Source organism: Platalea leucorodia (genome assembly GCF_965183815.1).
Source record: "Platalea leucorodia genome assembly, chromosome: 2".
NCBI classification, from domain to species: Eukaryota; Metazoa; Chordata; class Aves; order Pelecaniformes; family Threskiornithidae; genus Platalea; species Platalea leucorodia.
The window spans coordinates 119,262,687-119,290,240 of record NC_138824.1 but is presented as its reverse complement, the minus strand read 5'-3'; the positions used below and the strand labels follow the sequence as shown (position 1 = coordinate 119,290,240).

Sequence of the window (27,554 nt, the reverse complement as noted above, 5' to 3'; positions counted from 1 at the left end):
GCCCCGCTCCCCAGGCCGGGGATGAGGCCGCCGGCCGGGAGGGAGGGCGGCCGCCGGCGGCGGCGGGCCGCGGGGGCCATGGCGGAGAGCAACGCGGACTGGATGGGCTCGCTGCCGGCGGCGCTGCGCTCCTACCCGCTCTCCAACCTGGCCATCCCGGGTAGGGCGGCGGGCAGGGAGGGAGGGAGGGGTTGTTTGGGTGCCGCAGCCGCCTGGGCCTGTCCCCGCCGGCGGGGCCTGGCGCTGCGGGGAGCCGTCTTTCGGCGGCGGGGTCGCGTCCCTCCGTAGTAAAGTGCTCGGGGCCGCCTGGGCCGGGCCCCGCTGTGTCCGGCGCTGCCCGCCGAGGCTTGGCCCGGAGGAGTTTGCCGGGCTGGGGGCCTCTGCGTGAGCTGCGGTGGCCGGGTGGGCAGCCTGGCTCCGGGCGGCGGGCTCCGGGCACCCAGCTCTGAGCGAGGGCTCACACGAATCCGTCGCAGGAGGGGAAGGAGGGCTTAGTCTTCTGTAAATACAACTGTGAGTCTCCAGCCCGTTGACCTGCTTGTTTTCATTGGCTTTAAAAAAGGTATCTGTGACCTCGGGAGGTCCTCTTGAGGTTTCTCACGTTGTTTAAGCAAGGCTAAAAGCAGATAGGGTGAAAAGTTTGTTTATGTTGACCCTAACAACTGAAGGTTCATCAAATGGAAATGTCTTTTGTAGCAGACCCTATGTATGGCCTGTCAGAGGGAAACATAGTACAGCACGGTTATGAAATACCCCAGTGTATGATGTTATGCTGAGGACACTAAAATACTGTAATTGCTTATAAAATCTACTCCCTTTCCAGCTGAACTTAAAATAACTAGCTCCTGTGTAGAGCTCCTAGTTTAATAAATTGCAAGGGTAAGTGTCATCATTTCAGGTTTACGGTTAGATAAACAGACAAATGAGGAAAACAACAGATGACCCTAAAGTTACTCAGGAATGAGGCTGAATTTCCATCTGTAAATAGCAAAAAATAATCTAGTATTGCTTGTAAATGTCAATAGGGAAGACTTTGGGGGTGGCTACTGTAGCAGCTCATTCCGATACTGGATGTTAGACTGGCCATTAGTGGTACAGGCTTGATTTTCATGGTATTGCCTTAGCTTATAAAAACTCTTTGGGCATGTGTTACATAGAGGACATGCGGAGACACTTCCTAGAAACAGAATAACTTCCTTTTCTGTGCCAGCAGAGATAACCGAAGGACATTTGAAGCAGTAGAGAAGGGCCTACTCACCTTCTGTGGGATATCACAGCACTCACTGCTGTATTACCTGAAGTAGAACAGTTCAAATGCATTGTTTTAATCAAAAGTAACACCCTCCCCGCCCCCCGCCCAGTAGCAAAACCATTTTATGTTACCCACTTCATTTGAACAGGGAAGGGGGGCAGAAAGGCAGTTCAGTGTTCATATAAAATTCAAGCAACTGCAAATTTTGAAACTTCTGGCAAAGCAAACATTCTCTGTTTTAGTGAACAGTAATAAATCAACACATCAGCTTTTTGTTATTGTAGCACTTAAGGGCTGTGAAACTTTGCAGAATGTTATTGTAGATTGCCTTAGATGCATTGTCACAGTCCATCACTTAACAATACTGGTTGCATGATGTTTGTAGAAGAGGAACCAAGGAAATGAGTTGTTTCAGTAATGCCATGGTGCTTTTAAAATAGTGGTGTTTTTTTGAAAATCTTGCAGTGTACGTTTACTTGTGGTTAAAGTTAGTGTATTTTCCCACCCCTTTCCTGCATGTGCAAGCAGGGAAAAGACATTTTGGATAGATGTTTTGGGAATTTTATTTTTTTATTTTTGTCCAGTGATTCTTTTGCTGAAGTGGATTGTTGGTGTGGTGCTTGACCGAGCAACCTTTTTGGGAGCCAAGGTGATGTTACTAGCAGTGTGCAAGGAAAGGATTGTACAAAATGGGTTGCAGTTGAGGCATCTGTTTACAGGTGCTGAATAGCAATGAAGGCCAATGCTATCTTCAAAAGAGAGATGAAAGGTGGGCTTTAGCTCAAAGGAGAAGCATTTTTGTCTGTGCTTAATACCTGTGTGTGCACATGACAGGTGTTGCCTGCTTTTGTCCATCTCCAGATGCATTTGTTTTCACTGCTGGAATGATGGACTTCACTGTTTTTTGGATTTTTGGTTTTTTGTTTTCCCCTGCCTCCCAGTCATTCTTTATAGGTAGGAGCAGAGATGTAATTCTAGTGAAGGTGCTGGAGCAGTTGAAACCTTAAAACTTGTTTTAACTTTAAATAAAGTCAACACTCAAAAACCTGAAACTGTTGTTTGTTTTGTGGTTTTGATTTTTTTTTTTACCTAATTGCACTTTGGAGAAATGCAGCACTTGAAGAATAAAAGATTGTGGTTTTGGTGGTGTTTTTTTTTTTTAAAAAGGGATAAAATGTTGGGGAGATGGGGTTATTTAAAGTGAAAGAATTGATAGTATACACAGAAAAGAAACTGCTTAGATTTAATTAATTGTATGGTATTGTAAGCAGGAAAGTCTTAACCCTCATGTATGATGCTAAGGATGCCTGTATAGAGTTCTGCTTCTTTATCTGTTGCCAACAGTTGTGCTTTTAGAGCTACTTGTTTTCACTGGCTTTAAAAAAAAAGGTAGCTGTGACCTCTGGGGGTCCTTTTTAATTTACACTATTCTGTGATTCCCTGAGCTATTGAATGTGGTGTGAAACATGCTACCTGAGGACAGAGGAAGTCATTATTTGCTCAACCTTTAGAACCAACTGGTAACAAATAATGTTTAAGATGGGTATTTCATGAGGCATGCCAGTTTGGTGTTTACATGCTGCTTTAACTCTGTGCTCAAAACAGAGGAGAGACTTTGAAATCTAGGTCATCCTCCAAGGCTTGGGTGTGATCAGTTCCAGAGCTCAGGCTTTTCTGTTGTTTCTATTAGAAAAACTCTAGGCTAAATTCTAAACCAGCATAGTCTCATCTGATGAAAAGAGATGAGGTTTCCTGTGCGATGTCATGAGAGAAGGAATCTTTCACAATGAGAAATTGTGAAATATGAAGTAACTAAAATGTCAGCTTACATGCATGCAATATAGTCAACAAAATTAACCACCTTCAATAAGTGGTGACCTTGTGTGGAAGTCTAGAGGGTTTTCCCTTGATTATGCTCCAGACTAATCCTCTTTGAATGTGGGTTTAAAAATGAACTCTTAAACATTTTGATTGTGAGCGTGACCCTCGGCAGGGTAATGTATATGATAGTATGTGTTTAATCTCAAGCTGTTTTACTTCAAACAATTTTATGAAATTGTGTACAACTGTGACACTGCTTTCCTTGGTCATCTCTTAATCTGCATCTGTTGGTTTTCTTCCCCCCCTGCCCTGAGAAATGAAACATGAGGAAAAGCTGCAGTGCAGTCACTGATCTGCTTTCAAAGTAAATCAGCTATTTAATGAATTTGTTGGAGAAGCCTAACCTGTTTCTTGCTTGTACTTGTATGCTCATAAGTCATAGCACTGTGGCATGTCCAATTTGTACTGTTTTGTTTTGACTGCTTGCCTTTCTAAGTCATTTTTGCAGTATCACAATTAACTAGGTGCTAGAGTCCGAGAAGTTTCTCTGCTTCTGAAGATACAGCACCGCTTTCCAGTTTCATTGAGCTTTTACATGAATACTTGTATTAGGACAGCTGATTCAATTAGATCTACTTTCTGAGATCAGGATAAGCTTGTACCAGTTGTCTTTAGACAGCAAAGCAATCTAGCAGATGTTAACTGCCAACTATCAGTGTTTGCTTATAGAGTGTTTTATTAGTCCAACCTCCAAGGTGCTGGATGAATGTGATGAGCAGAAGAGTAGGCAGTTCTGATTTCCTTTGGGTCTTGGTAATAATGTATTTCCTTAATCTTGTCTGGGTTGTTCCATCTTTGAATAGTTAAGAGCCATGACATAACTTGTAGGCATACTAACTGTTCTGGTCAAACTGTATTCCTGGATTGGTCTCCCATTTTGGTCAGGATAGTTAGCTGTGAGTTTTTCCACAGTGCTGATTTTCTTTCCTTATCTTCTAAAGGAACTTTATGGTTACTTAGGTAAGGTTCCACTGGTATATGGGAGGGTAAGCAAGCTCCTTCTTGCAGGAGCACCCAGAATAGTTACGGGGGCCACTTCATAAAACCAGTAAGCTAGTCAAATGCCTCCTCTGTCCCCTGCCTTCCCTCCTCCATTCCCTTCCATCTCCCATCACCTAAAAAAAAGACCAGGACTCCCATTTCCCTCATCAGTGCTTGTTTTGTCCTACAAGTGTAAAGGAGTGCATTTGGCAAGCCTAACCCAGTGGAAAGTTTTTCTGTGATGATAATTGTTTGGGGGGATTTTCTTGGAGAAGTGGTTCCTGCCAGAAAAGCTTCCCAAAACAACTGTTCATGTGCTTGGCCAAACTCCAGGATGGGTGGTGGAGCATGCGGCTGTCCTGAGGGAGCATGATGGTTAACCTGGTGTGTCACAGTGCTGCAGATGTGGGCAGGAGAGAAGAGGTAGGATGGCTGTATTTACAAAACATAGGGGATTATATTTTCTTTCACATAGCTTTAGTGAACCTGCTATTGAGGAAAGAATTAAGCTTAGTTGGGACAAATTAATTTGAATCTGAACTAAGTTCAATTTGAATTGAGCCTCTAGAGAAGACAGCTAAAAAATAGAAAAATTGGAAAAAGTAAAATGTTTTAGTTCAGCACTTTGAAATGTAATATTAAAAAGTCATTTAACACCAATATTCATGTCCTAGATTGTAAGGTTTTTTAAATATTGAAATATAAATGTTTCTGTGTTGTCAAATTTTGTATATCTGAGTCTGATTTGAAACACTAAAGAATTTTTTTGCCACCAAAGGTTAATTTTTTTCAGATACTGGTTTGCCTAGAGCTGTATGTAACGTTGGGCAGGGTGCCCTGCTGGTGTGGGACATGCAGGCAGGGCAGCCTGCATCTCTGGGGAGAGGTAGGGCAGCTCTTCAGTCATGGCTTCTGGTGGTGCACAGAGCCTTTTCTGTCATTTTCTTATGTATTAACTCATCCTCTGAAGGTATGTGGAAGGATGGCCAGGATCTCATTTCTGAGCAATGCAGAGCTGTTGCGACGTGGTGCTGCTCTTGCTTTACCAGGCTGGACAATTGGTGGAGAGTTGCCTGTGGGATGCTGGGTTATAGGCAGCTAAAGCTGATGGAAGAGCTGAGTTTTGCAGTTCCAGAAGCATTTTTTTAACAGAGAAAATAACGTTGGCTCAAATATGGCTAAAACAAGACTATATTGGAGAGCTGCAATAGTTATTGAAGTGTCTTTAATTTGTTTTTTCACTGATTTCTTAGGAGAGATGTGTCCCTGGCCTTCTAAAGTAGTAAATGTTGGTCTTCTGCTCCAAACGGTGTGGTTCAGTGTGGTTCATTTTTCCATCAGGAAAAACTATCTTCCTTTTTATTTATTAAAATCTGTGTGCCCTAGAGAGTGACTTCACTGCCTGGTAAATGAGTGCAGAACATGCTTAAGTTTTCCTTCAAACCGAGAAAACCAAACATAATGTTGATATAAATGGTTGCTGCTCTCCTTCCCTGTTGTGTGAAAGTTCCAGTTTGCCTGCTCTTCCAGAAAAGATGTAAAAAGAGGGAAAAGTACTGTGTAATGAAAACAAGAAAAAATTTCCATAGAGCCTTCTTAGAAGAGATTGAGTCCTTGGTCCATGCATTTCTGAGTGGTCACAAAAGAGGAATGTAGGACTCTAAACTGAAGTTTTTTTCTTTTCAGAGCGGGTGGATCCATTCAGGCTTTGAAATGGTAGAGAAGTAATGCCACTTTCTGCTTTCCCAGTGCAGACAGCTGAGGTTGCTGATAAATGGGAATTCATTGCTAAATCGCAAAAAAACCTTAATGGCAATAACTCCAACCAGTGCCAAATGGGTTTCTCCTGGCTGGAAAGAAAAGCAAGCTACCATGTGATATTGTGACTGAGACAGTTTTAAGCAGTCCCTTTCTCCCTTTCTTTGTACCCCTTTTATCCCCCCACTCCACCCCCCACCCTGAAAGGGGCAGTGGGGGGAAATCGGGGTAATTCTTTGATAGGGAGAGGAAGTTTTCCTAAGAGGATTTGGTCTGTACTAGGCTTTGCCCTCCCTAGTGAGACTACATTAAGAATACCTAAAGGATTCTTTTAGGGTTCCATTAGAATATAAATAATAATCTTAATAGTTTTAGATAATTAATTATCAATAGGATGTTTGTTATTCCTGCCTTTCCTCCTTTTGCTGGGCTGGTTAATAGGAACGATTCAATTTGCTTTTCATGAGTGAAGAGGTTTTAAGATGTTAATCTTTTGATTAGAAAATCTGGATTGTTAATGACCTGAATCCTGAGGACTTTTGGGCTTTGAGGCACTTTTGTTTATCCCATTTTTCCCTCAGTTCTGGCACACACAGGACGCTTGGTTTAGAAGAACATTTGCAGGACAGCCTTAACTTGCTAGCACTTGCATCCTGTGTTTTTGGAACTTGAGTACTGTGCTTTTAGGTGTCTTGGCTATGTAATGCTTGCTGTGCTATGTCATGTGTGGTGTTTCCTAATATAGGGGGAATGTACTTTGTGTAGTGAGCAAAGCTTGCTCTAAGAAGTTTGGCGTCCCTACAGCTAGGGTGTTCATAAATGACCCTTTAATGCTTTTAGTGGGTTGGAACAGCATGTTGACCTCGCTTCTTACAAATGTTTAGCTTAACAGAAGAGGTTTTCTTGCACTTTTTCATCCTGTTAACATTCCATTAATGTAAAGATCAAAACAAATTTGTCTATCTAGTTAAACTTGCTGACAGTGCACTCTCCTGCCTTTCTGCTTTTGTTCTTTTTTTCTTGGTTAGACAGATTTTTGCAGAAAGTGTCTCTGACTGCTGCTCCTGGCTAGTCCACAGCCTTGCAACCAGGGAGACTGGTGATATAACTGTAGGCATGCTTGTATCTGAAAAAACAGGAGTTCTCCTCTTGTTTTCAAGTAACTGGCAGTGCCCAAGTGTGTTCTGTGTTGGAAGATTTCGGCACTTTGCATGCCATGTATTCATATTTTTAACAACCTGCGAAGGTAAATTCGCAAGCTTGTGAAAGGACACCGGGGTTGGTGAGATGATGCTGATTCCTATCCCTGCGCTGCAACTGTGTGTGGAGAAAGTACCGATGTGGGAAAAAAGATAATGCAAGGCAATATAGCTAGTAGTTGTTGAAATTCAAGGCTTAATAACATTATGTTGATTAGTGGCATTTGTTTGAGCTACACCACGGGTTAATTTGACTATCTGTGACTAAGTAGCATGACAAATAGACACACTGGAAAGTTAGTTTGCTGCAGATGTGATGATAAAAGGCTGCTTCCTAACAATTAGCACAAAGGCTTCAACAAAAAAGTCATCCTGAGCAGTGAAATACAATCTATTTAACATACAAATTGAATTGAGAAGCAATCTATTTAACATACAATTAACTTGAGAAATTAGTGTAAGGAGAATAAAAAGGGGTTTAAAGATATGAATAAAAATTAATCCACAGTTGCACTTGCTAGGATAAAATTAAGAGGACTATCCATCATTTTAACAATCTGGTGTCTGAAAGATACCTCTTTAATACTACTCTAACCATATTGTAGCTTTTGATAGTTAAATATCTGGGCATCTGATGGGGTGTGACTGCTTTCCTTGAAGCTTCCAATCTTTGGCAGATGAAAAAAATGAAGCCAAAACAGAGCAGTCATTGTCTGTTACTCGGCAAGAGCTGCCAGCTGATTAGCAGTCCCCTAATTTTTTTTTTGAATGTGCAGACTTTCATGCTTAAATTTCATGCTTGCTGCTTCATACTATGCATCTTCAGCCTATTAGAAGCAATTGGCAAATCAGCATCTCTTTATTTCCAGTGCCTAGCTTGGTTTCGGAAAGGGCTGAGCACCAGATTGATGCTATGTCACTGGAGCAGCTCACGAAGATTTGCAATCTGAATGCTAATCCGTTCTCATGTGCAGGGACTGAAGATGGGCGCTGCACATGCGAGAACATGCCCTTGAGGCAGCTCAGGCTGGGCTTCTGGCCTCTGTTTGCCTGAAGGACAACAAAGACTAAGTTTCTTGATGTTTCTGTGCCTTTTGATTTCTCAGTCTGTAAGATGGAAGCTATAAATTATGTTGGTTACTTTGTTCACAATTAACAAGTTTAAGGAATGGTTTTATTGAATCAATACAGGGTGTTACTTATTTTTTAAGGTGTCAGGTGTCCTCTGCAATGTTTTGCTGACAAGACTTCCTGAGCTTTCTTAACTTTCCTGAGAGAGTGGTCAGTATCATTTGGAAAGACCCACACCATTTGGGTGGGGGGGAACACAGACCAGAAAGGACTTCGTATACACAGAAAGGACTTTTCTGTGTATGTCACAGTGAGATTTTTTTGATTCTTGCTCTGTTCAGCAACTGCCAGCCCCGTTGCTGTTACTGTACAGTGTTACAGCATCTGGTGTAGGCTTGTGTCTTTGAAACTATACAGGTTTGGATTGGTTTAGACTATACTTTTTCAGAAGAAATCTTGCATCAACAACTAGCCTGGATTGTGCCATGGCTACAGAATAGGTAGGCCTTGCATGGAGGTTAGGGGTAGAGCGAAGGAGAGCAGGGATTATTTTGACACCATGGTGCAATCAGCTTAGCATGTAGCTTAACATCACAGCTAAGCTATATTAAAAGCCAGTGGCTGAGCTGATAGTGTAACACAGTGATCGTAAATTAAAGAAGGGCCTGGTGGTTGATGTGCATCCTCACCTAGCTCTTACCTCTCAGCCCAACAAGTGTCCAATACTGTTGCTCTAGGTTTTCAGTTTGCTTTTCTCTCTTACTGGAGTAAAAATGTTCTGAGTCTAGGTTTGGCCTAGATATTTCTCCCAGTTGGTGGCTGGCCTTCTGTGAATGACCGCTGGAAAATCTAATTGAACTTCTGCTGCGTCCTCTCAGCATCAATGATGCTCCCCTGTCCTTCTTAAGAGGTGGTCTTCTACCAAGTGTGAAAAGGAGAGCTTGTTTTTTAGATGCTCCAGCTCATGTTCTACATGGTTATATATAGGTATACGTGTTGACTTCACTGTAAATGGGAAGTCCAATTTCCTGGGCTTTTAGGCAGAGCCACAGGGCAGGAGTTTTAAGGATCTTGTCTAACTATAGAAGCATGTCACATACAGTTCAGTTTCTCAAATAGCTGCCCTGTTAAGGAGTGCAGTTCTTAAAGTATGTGTTGAAAAAGTTGCAATGTGCTTGTGCCTTGTTTTTTTTCTTTCTTGTTGCTTTCTAGAGCTAAAAATAGAACTTGGTTTGTGATAGTGCAAGGAGAAATTTACCCTTTGTATCCTTAAATGTGGCAATCTGCAAAGGAAGGGCTTTTGTAGCTGTAAAGTATGTGATCGGACTTAGGAAAACAAGCTGTTTCTTGGCTCAGATTTGCTTAGACAACTGAGTTGACGACAATATATTTGATGCCAGATTAAGTTGTCGTTCCTTCGTGAGTCAGATTTATCAGTGACTGTCTGAGGGAGCATAATGGTGTGACTTCTGTAGACAGCTCTCTAGAGGCTGCTGCACAGTCTTAGTTAAAATGCGAAGAAAATGTTCCTTATGGCCTTATTCTAGCATGTTAAACAATTTTCTACAGTGATCTAAATAGGGGGAGAAATTCAAATGGATAGAATTGAGAACTTAAACACCCAACCAAACCAACCGATGCCCACACAAAGAAACAAAAACCCCCATGACTTCCTTGTGCAAAGTGACTCATTCAGAGGCAGAAGACAAGCCCCTTGTGATTGAAGTCTCCTTTCCAAATATTGTAGAAGCTTGAAAGGCTCATTCTGCTCCATGGGGAGGTGTAGGAAACTCAAACATCTGAGTTGCAGCTTGCAATATGAGCCAGGCCTTCTATGGCTGCTTCTGAAGTGTCTTCACTAGATGTTTGATGCTGTATTTTGTCTGGGGCTTCACGCTTGGAGGTGGGGAAAATCTAGGTGTCATTCCAAAACTGACAGCTACTTTTTGATGTAGTTTACTGTGACAGGTACTAAATAGCTTCTTAAGCTGACATCTTTTAAAAACAGCTTTTTTGTTACTTGTCACTTGTTTCTAGGAGACTGAATGGAAAGCCCCATAAGAGGCACATTTTTACAAAGACTGTAAAGAATTCCAGAAGAGTTGATTAGAATTAATTTTTAGTGTTCATTTGTAAAGCCTGAAAACTAACTTTCACAGTTCCTTTTCAGTACTTTTGAACTAGTTGAAATTCATGGAGAAAGAGTACATTTAAGGTTATTGTGAACTGATGCTTGATATGTGCACAGTCTGTACCTCCATCTGGATTAAAAAATCCTGACAAGATAATCCAATTGAGATCATAATCTTGTTTATAGCTCTGCCCTTGCATCACAGGAAATGCGTCAGTCTTCGAGTAAGCACTGGTACACAAAGAAAACGTTTGAGTAAAGGAGGCTGTGGATGCCTCAAATGTTGTCTTAAAATTGGAAGTGACAAATTAGGATTTTTTAGTGGAGTTGCAGACTGAGGTAGAGGAGGAAATTCTAGAAAAGTCTAGTCCCAGAAGCAGGGACTAGAACCCTGGGGCATGCAGGAAGGGAAAATGCAGATGCTGGCAGCATGGTGCAGGGTCACCGTATCCCTCAGGCAGCTGGAAAAGGAGCTGCTTGTGGTGACTGGGGGTGAAGATGCTTTCCCTGTACTTCAGCAAAGTGGCTGGAAGTGCAGGAAGCGATTGGGGTTTGGCTCAATGGGGAACCTCTCATCTGCTGTCCTGAAGAAAAAAGAGGAGCAGGGCTGTTAGAGCTCCTGTAGTGTTTTTCCTGGCTGGGGCTTTACAGGTAAATCACACCTGGAGCGACTGCAGCTTCTTGGCCAGAATGCAGGTGCCTGATGTAAATGGTTAGAAAGCCCTGGTAAACATCAGTCTGTGGTAGATCATCTTCTGCCTATCTTGGCTTTATGCTGCTCTGGTGCAGTGTAAACTGAGATACACTGCCCTGTTACTCTTTGTTCTGTTACTGACTTGGCTGTTATTTTGAAGGAATTTTGTTACTTCTCTGTTTGTTTGCATTTACCACTGAATTTTTCAGTTGGAGTTTTTTTTCTAGTAAGCACAAATTTTATACTGGAGATGCAGTTCCTCTGCCAAGGTACAAGTTGTGTTACAGGAGCTTTGTCTGATGTGCATTATTTTGGCAGGCAATGGGTAATTTTGATTGTTGGTGAATTTCGTGTTCACCATAGCTGTGGTCACTCAAAAGCACTGCCAGGTAAAAGACACATTCATGAACTTGTTTAATGTGAGCTGGGTATCTAACCACACAGTAACTGGTGGTGTACTCTTGTTCCACCTTTAAGTTCAGCCAGTTGTTGCCTACTGTTCAAACTACTAATAATTTATTTACCATCTTGGGGCTAAAGTGAGATGTGCTGGTAAGGCACATGCATGTACAGATCCCTCTGTCCATCACGTGAATAAAGATAACTGTTCCAAGAACTGTGGTCTATTAGGTCATGATTGTATTTACCAGGTAGAATGAAAATAAAACCTCAGGTTCTCTCAATGAAGCTGGAGTCTCATCTCAAATCAGTGATCTACCAGGCTCTGGGAAAGCTTTGGAGGTAGATTGATAGTTTGTAAGTGAAGGAAGGTTAGAAGGAAGTTTCCCTGTATCACTGATGTTTGTCTTATGGTCATGATTTTTCAGAGTGCATTGAAATTGGGAGCTCACACAAGAAAACAGTTTAAACCGAGAACCTTAAGCATAGCTCTTGTACAGTTAGGGAAAACTAAGGTGTAAAGCATAGTCTGAAAGACTCACGCTTGAGCATAACTCTTCTGCAACCCTGCCATGCATGTAGGACTTTTTTCAGTGTACAGGGCACATGGGTATATGTGTTTTGGGGGAGTCAGTTTTCTAAAATAAAATATTCTTGGCTTTTGTTTCTAGGGTCGCATGATTCTTTCAGCTACTGGGTTGATGAGAAATCTCCTGTGGGACCAGACCAAGCCACAGCCATCAAACGTTTGGCCAGAATTTCTTTGGTTAAAAAGATCATGAAGAAATGGTCAGTGACCCAAAATCTGACTTTCAAAGAGCAGTTGGAAGGTGGGATCCGCTACTTTGATCTTCGTGTGTCTTCCAAACCTGGGGAAATAGGACAAGAGATTTACTTCATACACGGCTTGTTTGGCATCAAAGTATGGGATGGACTGAAGGAGATTAACACCTTTCTTGAGCAGCACCCCAAGGAAGTAATCTTCTTGGATTTCAATCACTTCTACGCCATGGACAACAGCCATCACTTCTCCTTGATCAACAGGATCCACTCAGCTTTTGGATCTAAACTTTGTTCAGTTGAATGTGTAGAATATGTGACGTTACAGTACATGTGGGAGAAGAAACACCAGGTAAGGAAAGGATGTGTATTGTTTTTCAAACCCAAAATGTTAAGATTTAAATAGAGAAGCTGGGTGTGGTTCCCACTCACAGGTTTTGAACCAAGGATGCTGCTGACACTCAATTTAAAGCCCACTAAGGCCTCCTTTATGTAGTGTGCATGTCTCCCTTCATTTGTGTGCAGCTGTGTAGCCCCTCCATCCATGGTGTGGCTACTGTGCCCTGCTCCCAAGTGTGTTTGTTAAATAATTAAATAATAGTATCCTCGAGCCCTTGTGCTCCTTACAAATGGCTTTCTCTTCTGGGAAAGCATATTGTGCTGATGAGGATTTGATAAACTGTCATCTTTTTGGCCAGTGTGAAGTGTGTAAGCTTTAACATGACTAAGCTATGGGTACAGAATTTATTAGCTCCTTTGCAGCCATCCAGATCTATAGTGGCAAGATTAAATGCTGCTTCTCTGTGGTAACTGCTCCCATGCATACACGCAAACCAAGAACAGGGTTTCAGCACGTAATTCTTAAACTGTGAAATACATGAGGCTTTGAGGAATTCCTCTGAACTGATGCTGTCAGTGCTAGGGTCCAATATGAATCATTTGTAAGTTTGAGTGTTAATAAAAAGCGCTGCATCTTTGTGCTGTCCTCTTAGAGAACCACCTTACAAGGCATGAAATACTGACTTGATTTAGAGAAGATTTTGTTGACAGCAAGACTGACTTTGGCATCTCATGCAGTAAGTGCGAGTGGAATGCCGTTACGCTGGTCAGCTCAGTACACTTTAGCTACCTAATAGGAGTTATGCAGAAGATGGCAAGACTGCTAAAATCCTTAACTTCAAGTACAGACGTAATATACTCTGACAGTGCTTTGAAATGCTTTTAAGCTGAATTCTTTGAATGACATTTCAGTATACTTCTGACAACTTTTTCATTTTAAACTGATGATTCTTAAAGCCTGAAGCAATCCTGTCCTCATAGCTAACAAAAATGATCCTCATCTCCTTTGTTGGCAGTAGTGCAACAAATTTACTGACACTCATGACTCAGGAGCAGCTTTTTTGCTTGGTCCTCTTTTCACTGTTATGCTAGCTGCAGCAGTACAGTATAAGCATAAGCCAGTGCAACATCTTGTTTAAACAGAAATAACATAGTTGTGAATTTTTGTTGATTTTTTTCTCCTTTTTCTTTGTCCTGTTAGGTTCTCATATTCTACCACTACCCTTTGTATCAGGAATACCCCTTCCTGTGGCCAGGGAATAAAATGCCAGCACCATGGGCTAATACAACCAATGTGCACAAACTGTTACAGTTCCTGGAGACCACTCTTGAGGAACGAAGTCGCTATGGGACTTTCCATGTTTCTCAAGCAATTCTCACACCTCGAGTGAAAACTATTGCACGGCATCTAATTCGTGGTCTGAAGAACACACTTGTTCATAGGTAAGGACTTGTCTTGATTTTTCAGTTCTTCACTTACCATGTTTCATGTTGAAAGAGGCACTGAGTAAGCAAGAAACTGGGAAATGTTTGCTTAGATGTAAGACTTGATGAAAGCATGCAGTTTTGCTTCATTACTATTGTTCGTGAGAGATATTTGCAGTCATTAAAAATAAAGAATGATTGAAAACAATGAAGTAACAGGGTATATATGTAACTCAAGAGTGTTTCCTGGTAATTGGAGCTCTTTCTGAATGTGATGTGATTTCATAGAGCATGGGCTGGACCTGTTGTTTCAAACCAATAATTCATTCCAAATTGGCTGAACTTGAATTTAGGTGGGGGGAAAAGCTTGTGCCACAGAGGAAAATTGCCTATTTGTGGGCTCAGTTTTGCTTACGTCTGTACAAATCTGCCTCAGTAATGGCCAAAGATGTATGACCTAGGGCAGTTTTTATTTGTTTTTTTACCAAAAATTAGATTAACAATTTGACTTTTTTGTACCACTGACTGTTGTACAATGATTTGCCTATGAGTAAGATCAGTAGAAGAGGGTTTTGCTTTGAGTAGCACAGAGAGCGATTTTTAAGTGTTAACAGCATGACCAGGATAGGTTCCATGTGACTTTATTTTATGGCATTATCATCTTGTAGCCTGTTTGTTAGAAACTGACAAAACTGTAACAGTCCTGGTGGGATCTGGTCTCCTGGCTCACTGTTTAATATTGCCTGTTTTGATGTCACTAACAGTTTATCTTGTCATAATGATATTAAGTTATAAATTACACTTGTAGACTGGTTGTGACCACCTTTAATTTGATCAGCAACTGAGCTTAATGTTAAGCAGTGAGATAAACACACATCTTCAGTGGCCAGTTCATGTTCCCTTTGGGAGAATCACTGGTCACTTTAGAAGCAATTACAGTATTACTTGAAGCCAAAGTAAATATAACTTACTTTCTTAAAAATCCTTTTTAAAAATAGCAAGTGTCCTGCTTTTGCAGTCACAAAAGTCATTGATGGAAGTAAGGAAATTCCAGGTGAAATATAAATCATGGAGTCTTCAGTCTCCTTCCTGTTTACAGCCATTAATCTAGCAAAAGATAATTAAATCCGAATGATGTTTGCCGCAATATATTCAGGTCTGCACTCTGGCTTGCGCTTTGCCCACATCTGTGCGGTCAGCATTAGACACTAGATGGTGCTCAGGTGCTTTAAGGCTGGTGTTTGCTGTCACAAGTTGCACAAATGTAAATATCTGTGCTTGTGGTGGGGATACTTCACAGAAAGCACAGCTGTAACTTATGTCTGTGTACTGTATATTAAATGTACTGTTGTCTCGTGATTAAAGGAAAGATCGTACTGAATTTTTGTTGTTAAACTAGTAAAGGATCACCTAATTTCATGGAAGGGGTGATCAGTTTTGTTTCATGTGACTCCTGGCGCAGATCTGGGCTGTAAGCCACGGGTAGGCTGGAAGCCTGCCTTCGCTCCATCTCTTTACCTCAGCCCCGTTGTTACCACTTGCTTGAAAGTAAACTGAAAATTTAAAATAGGTGCTGCTGTTTGCTAAAGCATGATTGCTCATATGCATTTACACATGCTAGCTGATTTGCATGTGTAAATCTGCCTTTGCAGTTCTGTGTAGATGTCTGCTTTCTCATATGGAAATTTTGCCCTGAATATGAATATTTAAGTGTTCTTGAGCTCTTGCTAAAGGAGAAATGTGCAACATTCACAGTTAGCTGGCTGAAGTCTGGTGTGTCCCTTGACAGGGACAGTAATTATGCTTTCACTCAAGTTCTCTCTTCTCTTGGTTCTTGGCAAGAGATTTTTTTTCTGGAACAAGAGTTGTGGGGTGCTCTTATGATTTTTTTTGTTTTTAATTCCCCATCCTGTTAGCCAATTTGTTTGCCTACCATCTTCTCGTATAATTTTGTATGCATATTATAGCATACTATATTAAATATACAAATTTAAACAATTCTGATATATTTAGTCATTTGTCTCTAACTGTGCCGAAAACCTTGGTGTTTGCATGTTAGAGTGCAAAAAAGCCTGTGCAGACTCCTGACTTGCACTCTGTCCAAGAAATGACTTGAAATTTCTCCCTGTGGTAGAATTTTTAACTCCATTTAACTCCGTTCCTGACACACCTCACCTTTCTCTGGTTAGTGATGTATGGTGGGTTGTTCAACCCTTACAGAGCTGAGGGCTTGATTCTGGGTTTGGTTCCCTTGATCCCGTTGCTTGGGGTGGCCCTGGAGGCTGACAGGAGTTTGGTAGAAATGCAGCGTGCTGCCCCAACAACTTCTCTCCTGCCCAGCCGAAGGCAGAGGTGGGCAGGGGAACATCTTGGGCCAGATACAGCCTTGCTCTGTGCTACACTGAAGTCTGCTGTGAAATTAAGCTTTCAGTTCAGCGCATGCTTCGGTGAAAACAAACCAGGATGGAGGAAATTGTAGTGCAGCGTTAAATCCTGAAGCACAGTCTGCTCAGTGACTGTAGAGTTCACAAATGTTATTTTGTATGCTTGGTAGTTTGAATTGATGACTGACCAATATTTCTATTTGATAGCTAATAACCATATGCTATCTTAAGCACTCTTCTTGTTAGCTGGTTGCATTTTGGGTGGCAGTCAGGACCTGATCACAAATGTGAGGTGATGACATAATTTGTAAACAGCATGTTGTATTTCAAATAAGAGAAGTATGCATAGAGCAGAATCTCTTTTAAAATGTTTATCTTTATTTCTATTTCTCTAGGAACCTGCCCATGATTTTGAACTGGGTGAAAGCACAGAAGCCAGGTGTTATGGGTGTTAACATAATTACATCAGACTTTGTGGAGCTGGCTGACTTTGCTGCTACAGTCATTGCACTGAATGACCTCCTTCTGGAAGAGGATGAATCTGCAACTAAATCCTGATTGCTGTGTCCCACTTGTGCTCCTCAGTGGACATCTACGCTAAATGTCTTAAGTGAAACCTATTGTAATCTCTGTTTATTTAAAAAAAAATTCTAGAGGAAATGTGGTTAAACATATAGAGGCGGGTCCCTTCTCCCAGTGATGTGTGGATCTGAGTGGAACAGAAAGTGCTGTCTGAGTGCTGCTGTGTGTCTGTGGCTACGTGTTTGACTAAGTTATGCACACATCTGCTGCAGTCTGGCGTGGCGTCTGCCTGCCAACAAGAGGCTGGCCTCCGGAGCAGATGTACCCGGTTATGGTGCGCGTCTCCCGGGTGACGGGACTCACCGTCCCCTTGCGTGCGCATCCCGCCTGTTTCTCGACACCTCGGCTCAAAGCGAGGATCGCTGCTGATCCCTCAGCAGCAGTGTGACCAGGCTGGCCGAGGGGGCGTTGTTCTGGGGCCACCTCAGGCGTAGCTGGGCTCAGCTGGAGGTTGCTGCTGTATTCGTTATGCTGTTTTAGATGCTACCTCTGACTGACGTGAAGAAACAATATTGCTGCTGTTCAGGGGAAAGCTGTTACACTGTGGTGAATATCCGAACTGTCCTTTGGGCCTGAGAGGCGAAGGCTTGAGAACCTCTGCCTCTTTGGACTCCAAACTCTTCTTCTGGACCTCTTTATTTTTACTTTAATACATTTACTGCAACCATGTTTAAGTGTGTTTTCTTCTGGCATTAATTTGGAGAATGTTTCAGTCTTTATGAGGATTATAACTCACAAGTCTGAATTTCTGTTGAAACACTTGAGAAACCACAGCACAACCTTTCTCTTTTGCTTGCTGGTCACTTGTTTTTTCCATCTATCGAGTTTTCTCTGGGGAAGGTCTCTCATCCAGACAGCCTTTCTCTGGAAGGAGGTGGGCTAAGGGGGAGCTTGCTTGGTATTCAAAGAACTGGAGCTGACAGGGACTGCTCAAAACACAAATATTGAATCTCTGTGATTTGCAATGTGACAGTGAATTCCGAAATCAGACCCAAAAGCTGTGCTTGTAGTCAGAGAGCCGCAGCTATGGGAGAGAAATTTCCCCAGCCTGTACCCACTTGTGACAAAGAAAGCAGCAGTCACACAAGCACAGGCAGGGCTCACTGCCGCTTCTTTCTGGAGTCATACTCATTTTTGTGTTGATTCCCAACAAAACGTGACCATGTCTGCTTGAGCCAATGCAGTCACATGTTGGGACTTACCAGCACTTAATTGACTTGCTGATAGCAGTCCTACAGTCTGATCTATCTTTGGTTTAAAAAAAGTGACTGATTAGGGGATACTTCTCTGCTCCATCATCTTAAAGCAACTGTTGGTGCACTAATTATTCAGTGATTACAAATTTGTATTAATCTCTAAGCTATTTATAGTAGAATGGATCGTCTTTATAGATATTTTATTCAAAAGAAAAGTGAATCTCTAGATTTCTTATTTATTTTGTTATCGTATCCTGTGTCTGTCATGGTCTGACAGCCCAGAAAAATGTAAAACCTCTTTGCTTGCTTGTCACAAACTCTGAACTCAGGACAAGCTTATTTAAAGGTTTGCAAACCTTCCATGTGAACCTTGGCCGAGTTCTGAGCAGACTGTAATCTGATTTCTGTTTGTTGCATGGTTTTCATTAGAGTTCCTTGAATTTTTTTAACAATCCTTTTTCTAAGGGAGTTGGGGGTGGGGGACATCTCTCAAGCTGTCTGTCTTCTGTTTCAGTGATGGGGAGCAAGTAATGAAAAGCAGTTTTTAAGAACTAAAGCTTAAATTTCTAGTTTAAAATTTCCTTTGAAAACCTCAGCAGAAGGTTTTTTATTTTTGGTATTCTTGTTGGTGAAACTGTTGGAACCTGTTTTGAACAGCACTATTTTATTTGCAAAGTTATTTAAAATACCTGAATTTTTCCTTAGCTGAATTTTGTGTTAACCTACTTTTCTTATGGCCCCAACTGGAACTCCATGATAGAGTTAAATGTATGGGTTTGGTTTCAGTGGTCTTTTAGCTGCAGATTGTCTTAGAGCTCAGAACTCGGAAAAACTTGGTTTGAATGGTGATGAGGCAGAAATAATACACTTGCAAGGTTCCCTGCAGAACTTGAGGACAAGGCGAGAAGGTGAAGTGAGTACGATGTTTGCATTTGACTCTTAATATTTTGTACTGTATATATCTACCTCAAAACAGATTTATCAGGCTTAACCAATACTTATATTGTGTGTGCACAGTAATGACTGTGGTGTTAGTCCTTCTGTTGTATTTATTTGAATAGAGATGTGATGGTTGTAACTCAGGGCTTTGGTTAGATATTTTTAAGTACAAACTCAGAAGTTTTTCGAACATATTTGCTGTTAGCTCTTGCCTCTTGAAATAGGGCAAAGGCACGCTAGGTGTTAAGAGTGTTAGCAGAAGGAGAAGAAATGGAAAATTAGCTTTAGCATTAATGATGAAGTGGGGGGGAAGGAACACTTCTGTAAGTTTGGCCTGTCTGAAGTGACTTGTGTCATTTCAGAAGAGTGCTTGGGTGTTACGCTTCTATGTGAGGAACCTGACAGTCTCAATAGTGAGTTGGGCAATTGACAGATACAATTGCCTGCAGCAGGGTATCTCCTGTGGGTACTCCGGGCAACATTAATGCTGATGTTTAGAATTGGTTTTAGGGTGGTCCTAAACCATCCTAAGCAATATGAGCTACTTCTGTTATACACTATAGCCCTTAACAAAGCTACCTGTATAATAGGCTTATCTCTGACTCAGCACCACAGCATATCCAGATTCCCTCACACCTTGTAAAACAGAGCTCATCTAGACTTGGACTTTGGGCTGCAGACTCTATTTTCCGGGGTTACAAAAGCAGAAAGGTGAGCTGGGCAGGAAGGGAGGATCAGGGAAGTAGGCAGCGGTTTGCAGCCGGTGCCCACAGTGAAGGTGTGGCAGCCTTTAGCCAGGTTTGGGGCAGCGGAGTGGAGCAGGTCTGGCGGGTGAGTGACAGTGGCCGCAGCTCATGCTGAGAGTCAGGCCTCAGAGCAGGCTGCGACTGGGTGCAACTAGCAGCCTGCAAGGTCATGTATGTACAAGCTCGAGGAAAAAAACGATTGGCATGAATGCAGGTGGCTGGGGGTTCCTTGCTGTTGATGCAAACCTGCATCTGTTGAATACAGTGATTGTCTTGCTTCTAGCTTCCCCAAGCAGTAGGGTTCACTTTTAAACAGTTTAGTTGGAAAACTCCCCCAAAAGAATTGTTCTGAGGACTTGACCATTCTGGAGGTGCTGGGAAAGGAAAAGCCAGGAAACTAGTAGCTGCTTGAGGCAAAATACTTAATTTAATTGAATATTCTTGAATAATTACTTGTATGTTTTGTTCTTACAGATTCAGGTTACTTATATGTTGTGTTATGACTGTCATTTCTTGTCCTAATGTGCAATCACTGAATGCTGAGCATGCTGGTGGTATGCCCGTTCACCTGGTACTGGATCACTGCCACGTGCAATTCAAGGGCATACCTGAGGCACAGGAGACCTCTGTATGTATCCCTGATGGGGAGCAGCAGGGAGAAGGCTGTTAAGAAGAATATATGAGTTTTTAGCATCTTACTCGGTGCTCGTATGTGAAAATATAAAGGAGTTATTACTAGATTTTGCAGACTATCAATTGCTCAGCTCCTTATTTGGGAACTACTGTCCTAAATATATTTAACAACTGTGGAGCTGGGAGTCATAATGTTGATTTTTTTTTAGAAGAAAAGACAGATTCCTCTTGTCCAATTTTATCTCAAGAACTGAAGGGATACCAACTTGCATGTGCTTTGCTGGGATGGAGAGGATCCCACTGGAGACAGTGCTGGCAAGGCAAGTTTCAGGGGTGCTGTGGTCAGTGAGAGATGTCAGACTGGGAGTCTTCAGAGCACAAATGCTGATTGCAAAAAGGCCCCTGTCGGAGAAGAAAGGAATAAAGGGAAAATGGTATCTTTGCTCCTGACACACACTGTTACCTGCTGTGTTGGTAGTGAGTTTATATGTTGGAGTTTAGAAAGCACCTGTGCTGTAAAGCTGAAGAAGCACTTTTGAGCAGGGATTGTGGCTCAAACAGAAGTAAGCATCTGCCAAGATGCTTATCTATTGTTCTCATCTGGCTCAGCCTTTGGAAATATTTTCTTTGCATACCTGTCTCAGGTGGAGTTCATTGTATCATCTGGCAGACCAGGGTTTAGGAGTTCTATAGATAAATAGAGGACATGGCTGTTTTGATTCAAAATTAGGTTACCTGTGGAAGCCTGACAGAGCATGTATGACTTGAGGTTTACTTGACTATACAATATTAAACAGAGTCCATATGCAGTTTTATTAAGACTTTCATCTAGACTTGAGCGTATTGTTACCCATCCCTAATAAGCAAATTCTTTGGTCAGATGGCCACTGTTGGGGACAAAATTTTGGGCAAATTTTCAGTGGTTGTTTAAGCACAGAGAAATTGTCTAATGTGAAGAACAGAACTGACATGAAACTTAATTCAAAATTCAAATCAGGTCCAGATGTAGTCCTTTCAGCAGTCGAAAAGATTTTTTTTTTTTGCTTTTCTGTCTGACAAATTCTTATTCTAGCTTTGGTTTTTGACTCGACAGACAGGTAGAAGAGCCCAAGCATATGCTGAAGAGCAAATAAATGTTATGCTAAGGACATGTATGTTGGGCTAACTGTGGTAAGAGTATAGTGATTTCCTTAGTCACACCTTCCGCTGATAATCCTATTAGCTATTTGGCTTAGGTTGTTAAATCAGTCTGTATTTTGTATTAAAAAAAATCAGTCCCACTGGTTCAATATGTCTATCTTGTTGAAGAAATGTGTGTTCTTCTGTAAGTGTATTGATTTCTCTGAGTCTTATCAAGTAAATAAGCTTTAACTTTTAATTGTAGGGACTGGAATAAGAATGTCAACTGTAAAACTGTGCTGAATCTAATTTTATTTTATATTGCTGAGTATTTATGTATTGTGTGGTGTTCATTGAAACAGTACTTCTCTTACCCTTTGTTACACCTGTGATAATTTCTTCTGTATCTTACTTAAATTGAACTGCAATGTATTCTTAATTTGGAAAAAATACTGATCAGTACATCCTATATAAAAGTAATTTTGATGGTTCCTTGATTTTGCTTGATGTCAAATATATTTTGCAGTCGAATTTTATTTGTGCTATTTATACTGTGGAAGGGGGCAGAGGGAGCCAGGTGAAGAGCAGTTACCTACTCTGAATTTATATTTGGTGCAGTTTCTCTTCTTTCTCTTAGCAGTTTGTGCTTTACCCATCCGTCCAATTCAGTTTTGTGAAACCAGGATGCCTCATTGGAACTGCAGATAAACTTGGGTTGACATCTGTTTCTTTCCGCTTTACTCTGCATCTATATCATTGAGGGTTTTAATCCTGAAAATAAAAGTACAACTTGAGTTAATCATCTTTACTATGTGTTCTGTGCTGCTGATTGTTTTGATGTGTGATGATTACATTGTGAGTCAATTAACAATATCAGTTGAGCTCAGCTGCTTTTCTGATGCAGAGTGGTGTCATTGAAGGTTGTTTTCTTGAAGTGCCATGTCTCGCTGCACTTGTGTCCCCTGGCTAGCCAGACCTGGACAACATGCTTATTTTTAGGGTGTGCTGAGAACCTCCCTGTGGAAGTAGTAATGCAAAGTGATTAGAAAACTGTATGCTTGCACTTGCTTGCCTGCACAGGTGCATCTCTGCCTGAACACACTGGGGTAATGGGATGCTAATGCATGGATCCAGTTGTGTTTTGAAAGGCAAGTACAATTTTTGTGCAGCCTCTGTGGCTGTGATACAGGTGATGAATCTCCATGGTAACATGCAATTAGGAAGCAAAATACTGATAACGATTCCCAGAGCCTGGGCTAATGTCAGATGCTTGTAACCCAGTGAGATAAGCGAGACCTTTCTTTTGGGTTACTTTCAGCTTGCCTGGCTTGAGAATGTGGGAGTACTGGCGGCGGGGAGAGGGGGAGAATGGATGACCCCTATTCCCTCATGTTTTCAGACACTGGTAACTGATGGGTGCTGTGTTACTACGTTTTTTCTTGAAAAACCTACAGGTAGAGCTGGGAATTCAGAGCCTAATCGCTGCTGTCCCTACCTATAGTCTCAGACCTCGAGGTAAGTGCTGACAAGCCAGACTAGATTAACAGTGACTCACATATGTAGCTAACCAATGGTTTCACTGGTCTGTCTGAAATGTGCTGTAGGCAGGGAGTGTGCCACTATTTTTTACAGAGTATATACCTACGCAGCATAGATCTAATGTGAATAGCATAAGCTGCCAGCGTGTAAAAATGTTGATGGTTAAATAGCTTGCAGTAGCAGTGTTACTTTTTTATTTTCCCCTCCAGATACTGTTTCCCCAGGCCAGGAATCATATCCCTTGGAGGGGATTTGGGGCACAAGAGTGAGCATGATTTCGTCATATTGCTTCCCTAGGGGGTTTAATAGATTTTTTTTTTCTTCAGTCTGCCTTCCAGCAATGCTGCACAAGGGCACACGTGCACATAGAAGACATCTGCTTTGTGCATGTGAAGCGTGTAAGACTGCAAAAACAAGAGGCATGTTCTGTCACAAATTTATGCATGCCCTTTATACCTAGTTTCGTTGTTGCCACAAACCTGTGATTAGCTGTTCAAACAGAATCCTTCCTGAGTTGCACGTGGCTTAGTATTTGCCTCTTGCAGATACTGCTGAACCTGCGCACGGATTTTGAGCCGCGGAGGATAAACTCTTCCATGCTGTCTGAAGGCAAGCCAGCTTGAAACCTGGTGTATGCTGCCAAGGGCTCGCGTTGCATGTGTAGCTGGAAGGTGAGCAAAACGCTGGCAGGCTCTGGAGCTGAGCAATGGTAACGTCACCGATTCTTCTGATCGCTTAGGTGACACACCAGTCATGTGCATAGACTAGAACAGCGTTTGACCAAAAAGCTCCTCTCCAATTTTAATGTAGTAACTGGGGTCAGTTTGTCAAGTTCTTGGGTGAGCAAATGCTGGAAAAAGAAACCAAGTGATTTTTGAACTATTGCTGGTGGGTGAGTCCAGCTGCTTTTCCCGGGGATCCAGAGTTTGATGCTTGTTTCTCCTCTGCACAGCTGACAGCAGTGCCACTGCCTGAGTCCAGGCAAAGTGGAAGCTTCTGGAGAAGATGGTGAGAGTGACCAGGATCACTAGCAGGTAACTTGTTGTATGAGTAAACTGTTAAGGTAATCATGCTTAAAATCAACTTTCCCTTAATTTACAGATTGCTTTAAATTAAAAACAAAAGTTGCTTAGAGTAGAAGACGGCTGGTTGTTTTTTGCATCTTTTCTCGTAATATCTCTTATCTGCGGTAGAAGTAAATACACCTTGGGGGCCGAACTGCAGGATGACGCAGGGTCTGCTTGAGGTGTAGGTACCGTTCCTTTCAGTGACCAGGGAGAACGCACACCCGTGGCAGAACTGTTTACCTGGCCGAATCTGTGAATTAAAAAGTCTTCAGCATAATAACCTATGGGCTGAAATTGCATACAGTTGTGAATTAGGTAGTACTTCAGAGGTGAATGCTTCTTTTTCTACTTTGTAAATTTTTTTTGTTTTCAGTAGTTTAAAAAAATTAAACTCGTTTGTTGCAAGATAAAATTGCTTAGCCTGGCATCTAATTTAGAACCAGAATTGGTACGGGGGTGACTTTGTGCTGCCGTATCTGTAGTGAGCAGTTTGTGGAAGACGGGAAGCGACCGGCAGTACCTAAGGCACGAGTGCATCAAGGTGGCTAGCCGGTACTTGCATAAAGCGGAAAATGTATGACACAATGTTGGCACAGACTGTCCCTTTATGATTGAGGCAGACACCTTAGCTGCTGGATGAACCTTTCAAAGAGTTCTGGTGACTCAGGAGATGCTGAACAACGAATGAGTTGGTCTTCGTGCAAAGACTTGCAGGTTCCACCGAAATGGCCTAAAAGCTTGCCTGGTGCGTGCAAACCCAGGTGGTGTCTCATGCTTGGGTTTGAGGGGGTAATTTCTGTGTTTGGTTAGAGTTGTAGATGCCTTTAGTGTTTCATCTGTTATAATCACAAGGAAGTTTTGATGCTCTTAGTGGCAGATACTGTTTGGGTTGCCCAGCAGAGGGGCAAACAGCAGGCCCAGCTGCGTCCCCCCAGCCCCTCACTTTATACAGCAAACAGCACCTTGGTACTTAAGATGTTTCTCTAAGACCATTTCCTCTTGGGTTGAAAACTTGGAAATACAAAGTACAGAAGAAATTGAGAGCCGAGTTGTTTTCTATCGTGTTGCTTCTTGCAAATATGCTTTAAGAAAAGGTTAACGAGCGACTGCCTGAGGGGATGTTCCTTCCTGCATCAGTCATCTGGCAGACTGGGTGGAGAAAAACATACACTGTTTGTTTGAGCTCTCTGTAAATAAGAATCAAGGATGGTAAAAATGTTTTTCTTGAACTTTCTGCTACTGAGTGTCCACTTTTCTCTTTGCTTGTAGCAACTGAGCAAAGGGTTGGCTTTTGGTATTCCTGGGTGGTGGTGGTTAACCGCAGCCAGCAACTAAGCACCACACAGCTGCTCGCTCCCCCCACCCACCAGTGGGATGGGGGACAGAATCAGAAGGGTAAAAGTGAGAAAACTCCTGGGTTGAGATAAAGACAATTTAAGTAAAGCAAAAGCTGCGCACACAAGCAATGTGTGTAATGGTTACTTGGGAAGACAAATGCTATCACTCTGAACATCCCCTCCCCCCCCCTTCCTTTTTCTTCCCCCAGGTTTCTGTGCTGAGCATGACATCGTATGGTGTGGGCTATCCCTTTGGTCAGCTGGGGTCAGCTGTCCTGGCTGTGTCCCCTCCCAGCTTCTTGTGCACCCCCAGCCTCCTCACGGGTGGGGAGCAGAAAAGGCCTTGACTCTGTGTAAGCCCTGCTCAGCAGTAACTAAACCATCCCTGTGTTATCAACACTGCTTCCAGCACAAATCCACAACATAGCCCCATAGCAGCTGCTATGAAGAAAACTAACTCTATCCCAGCCAAAACCAGCACATGGGTTTTCTTTGAGCTTGAAATTGCAAAACCTAAAATCACGAGTGTGAGAAGCAAAAAGCATCCTCGGAAAAAGATGCTGGAGCAGTAAAAGGGAGGAGGAAAGGTATGCAGTAGAGATGGTGCTGCAACTTGCCCTTTGGAACAGAAAATAAAGCTTGCTTGGTTTGGGGCTTTTTCTGAGACAGAACAAATTATTACACGAAGTTCAGTCTTTGAATCACATCCAGTACAAAGTTCATCTGATATGCTGAATGCAGATCCACGTTTACAAAAGTGCTGCATTTGACTTGATTGAATCCTTAGAAAGACTACACTGGCAGCAAATAAAATACAATGTGCCAGGCATTTCTCCTGAGAAAAATAACAATCTCTACTATTTCAGCCTAAGTATTTCAAATGCCAACAGTTTTTTTTTCTCCAATTTTGCATTTCTTAGAGGAAATCATGATTGGAACTCTGAAGCATCAGAAGCAGCCAACTCATCCTGTGTGATAGTGATTATTGCTGGAAAATGTGCTTTGGTCATTGCCAAACAAAAAGGTGTATCACACAAAGATAATGATCTTCTGGCCCTCTGTAAATATGTCTTGAAACCTGCCTCCAGTAACAGGGCTGTCTGGGGATGAATGACACAAGCTGTCTCACCATGCTGCCGCCTTTGTTGCACACTGCAAATGTGTTTCTAGAGTGATGAACTGGTATTTCTCAGGACTGATTTTTTTCCCCTGTATGCTGGATACGTTTGCTGGGCAGCCATGCACAATGTTGACGATAACACTTGAAACAAGATAAATCTTTGCAGCCTTTAAGATTCTAAATGAATCCAAAACTCGGTGTTGGTTTGTTGAAATGGTACGTCTGCAAGGGAAGAGCAAGGCTGCTGCAAGGATAGCTCACACTAGCAACAACTAATGCAGTTTGGAGGATCCTAGTAACTCCTACCAGGTAATAATTTGTTTTCGTAGTACTGCGTCTGGAAAGAGATTTGGCAGTGCCATCTTCACGCTATCTGGATTTTGTGCACAAGGGGGATTGTGTTCTCAGATGGTTATTGGACTGCCATCTGGAAAGAATTACTAAAAACTAGACTACTAAAAAATTGTTTGTTTACGTCAATAAACTAGATAATTACAGTCTCTTCTTTTTGCACTTACTGCCAAGAACAAGGACTTTTGAGTAGCCTAATTTCCCTTCTGCATTTAGTTCCTTCCTCCTGTCTTGGGGCTAGGTTTGTTCCCTTTCCAAGGCTGAAGGATAATGCAGGCAGTGTTAATAACAGGCACCAGGGAACTGGTTTCTCAAGATCATGATTATAGTGAAATTCTGTTTACCCAAAAGTGAAATGAAAGAATTGGCCGGTGAATTTGTTCTCTGCTATGTTACTATACTGCAACTCTTGGGGCAGAAGAGGCTGTAGAAGCTGTTACAGCAGTGCTTTTAGCAGAGAATTAAGGAAATGAGCTGAAAACCAAGCCTCTGGAGGACACTGGAGCTCCCACTGAATGCCTGTGCTGCTTCTGTAGATGGCTAACAAGCAGTCAACTTGAAATCCTTGTTTTCCTGCCCCACTGGTTGTGAGTGGTTAGAGTGCTTTAGAAAAGATGAAAAAGAAAATCCT

General features: G+C 42.1%; 1 protein-coding gene and 1 long non-coding RNA gene across 2 annotated transcripts; both read left to right on the top strand.

The window, feature by feature from the left end:
• PLCXD2 (phosphatidylinositol specific phospholipase C X domain containing 2) lies at positions 1–22,427 on the top strand. Its single transcript, XM_082305107.1, has 4 exons — positions 1–160; positions 12,038–12,498; positions 13,687–13,928; positions 16,690–22,427. Exons 1-4 carry the CDS (start codon positions 22–24, stop codon positions 16,850–16,852), a joined length of 1,005 nt encoding a protein of 334 aa, XP_082161233.1. The 5' UTR covers positions 1–21; the 3' UTR covers positions 16,853–22,427.
• A 964-nt stretch (positions 22,428–23,391) lies between these two features.
• LOC309603749 lies at positions 23,392–27,032 on the top strand. Its single transcript, XR_014230805.1, has 3 exons — positions 23,392–23,719; positions 24,001–24,082; positions 25,662–27,032. It is a non-coding gene; the product is annotated as an uncharacterized lncRNA (long non-coding RNA).
• The last annotated feature ends 522 nt before the right edge of the window (positions 27,033–27,554 follow it).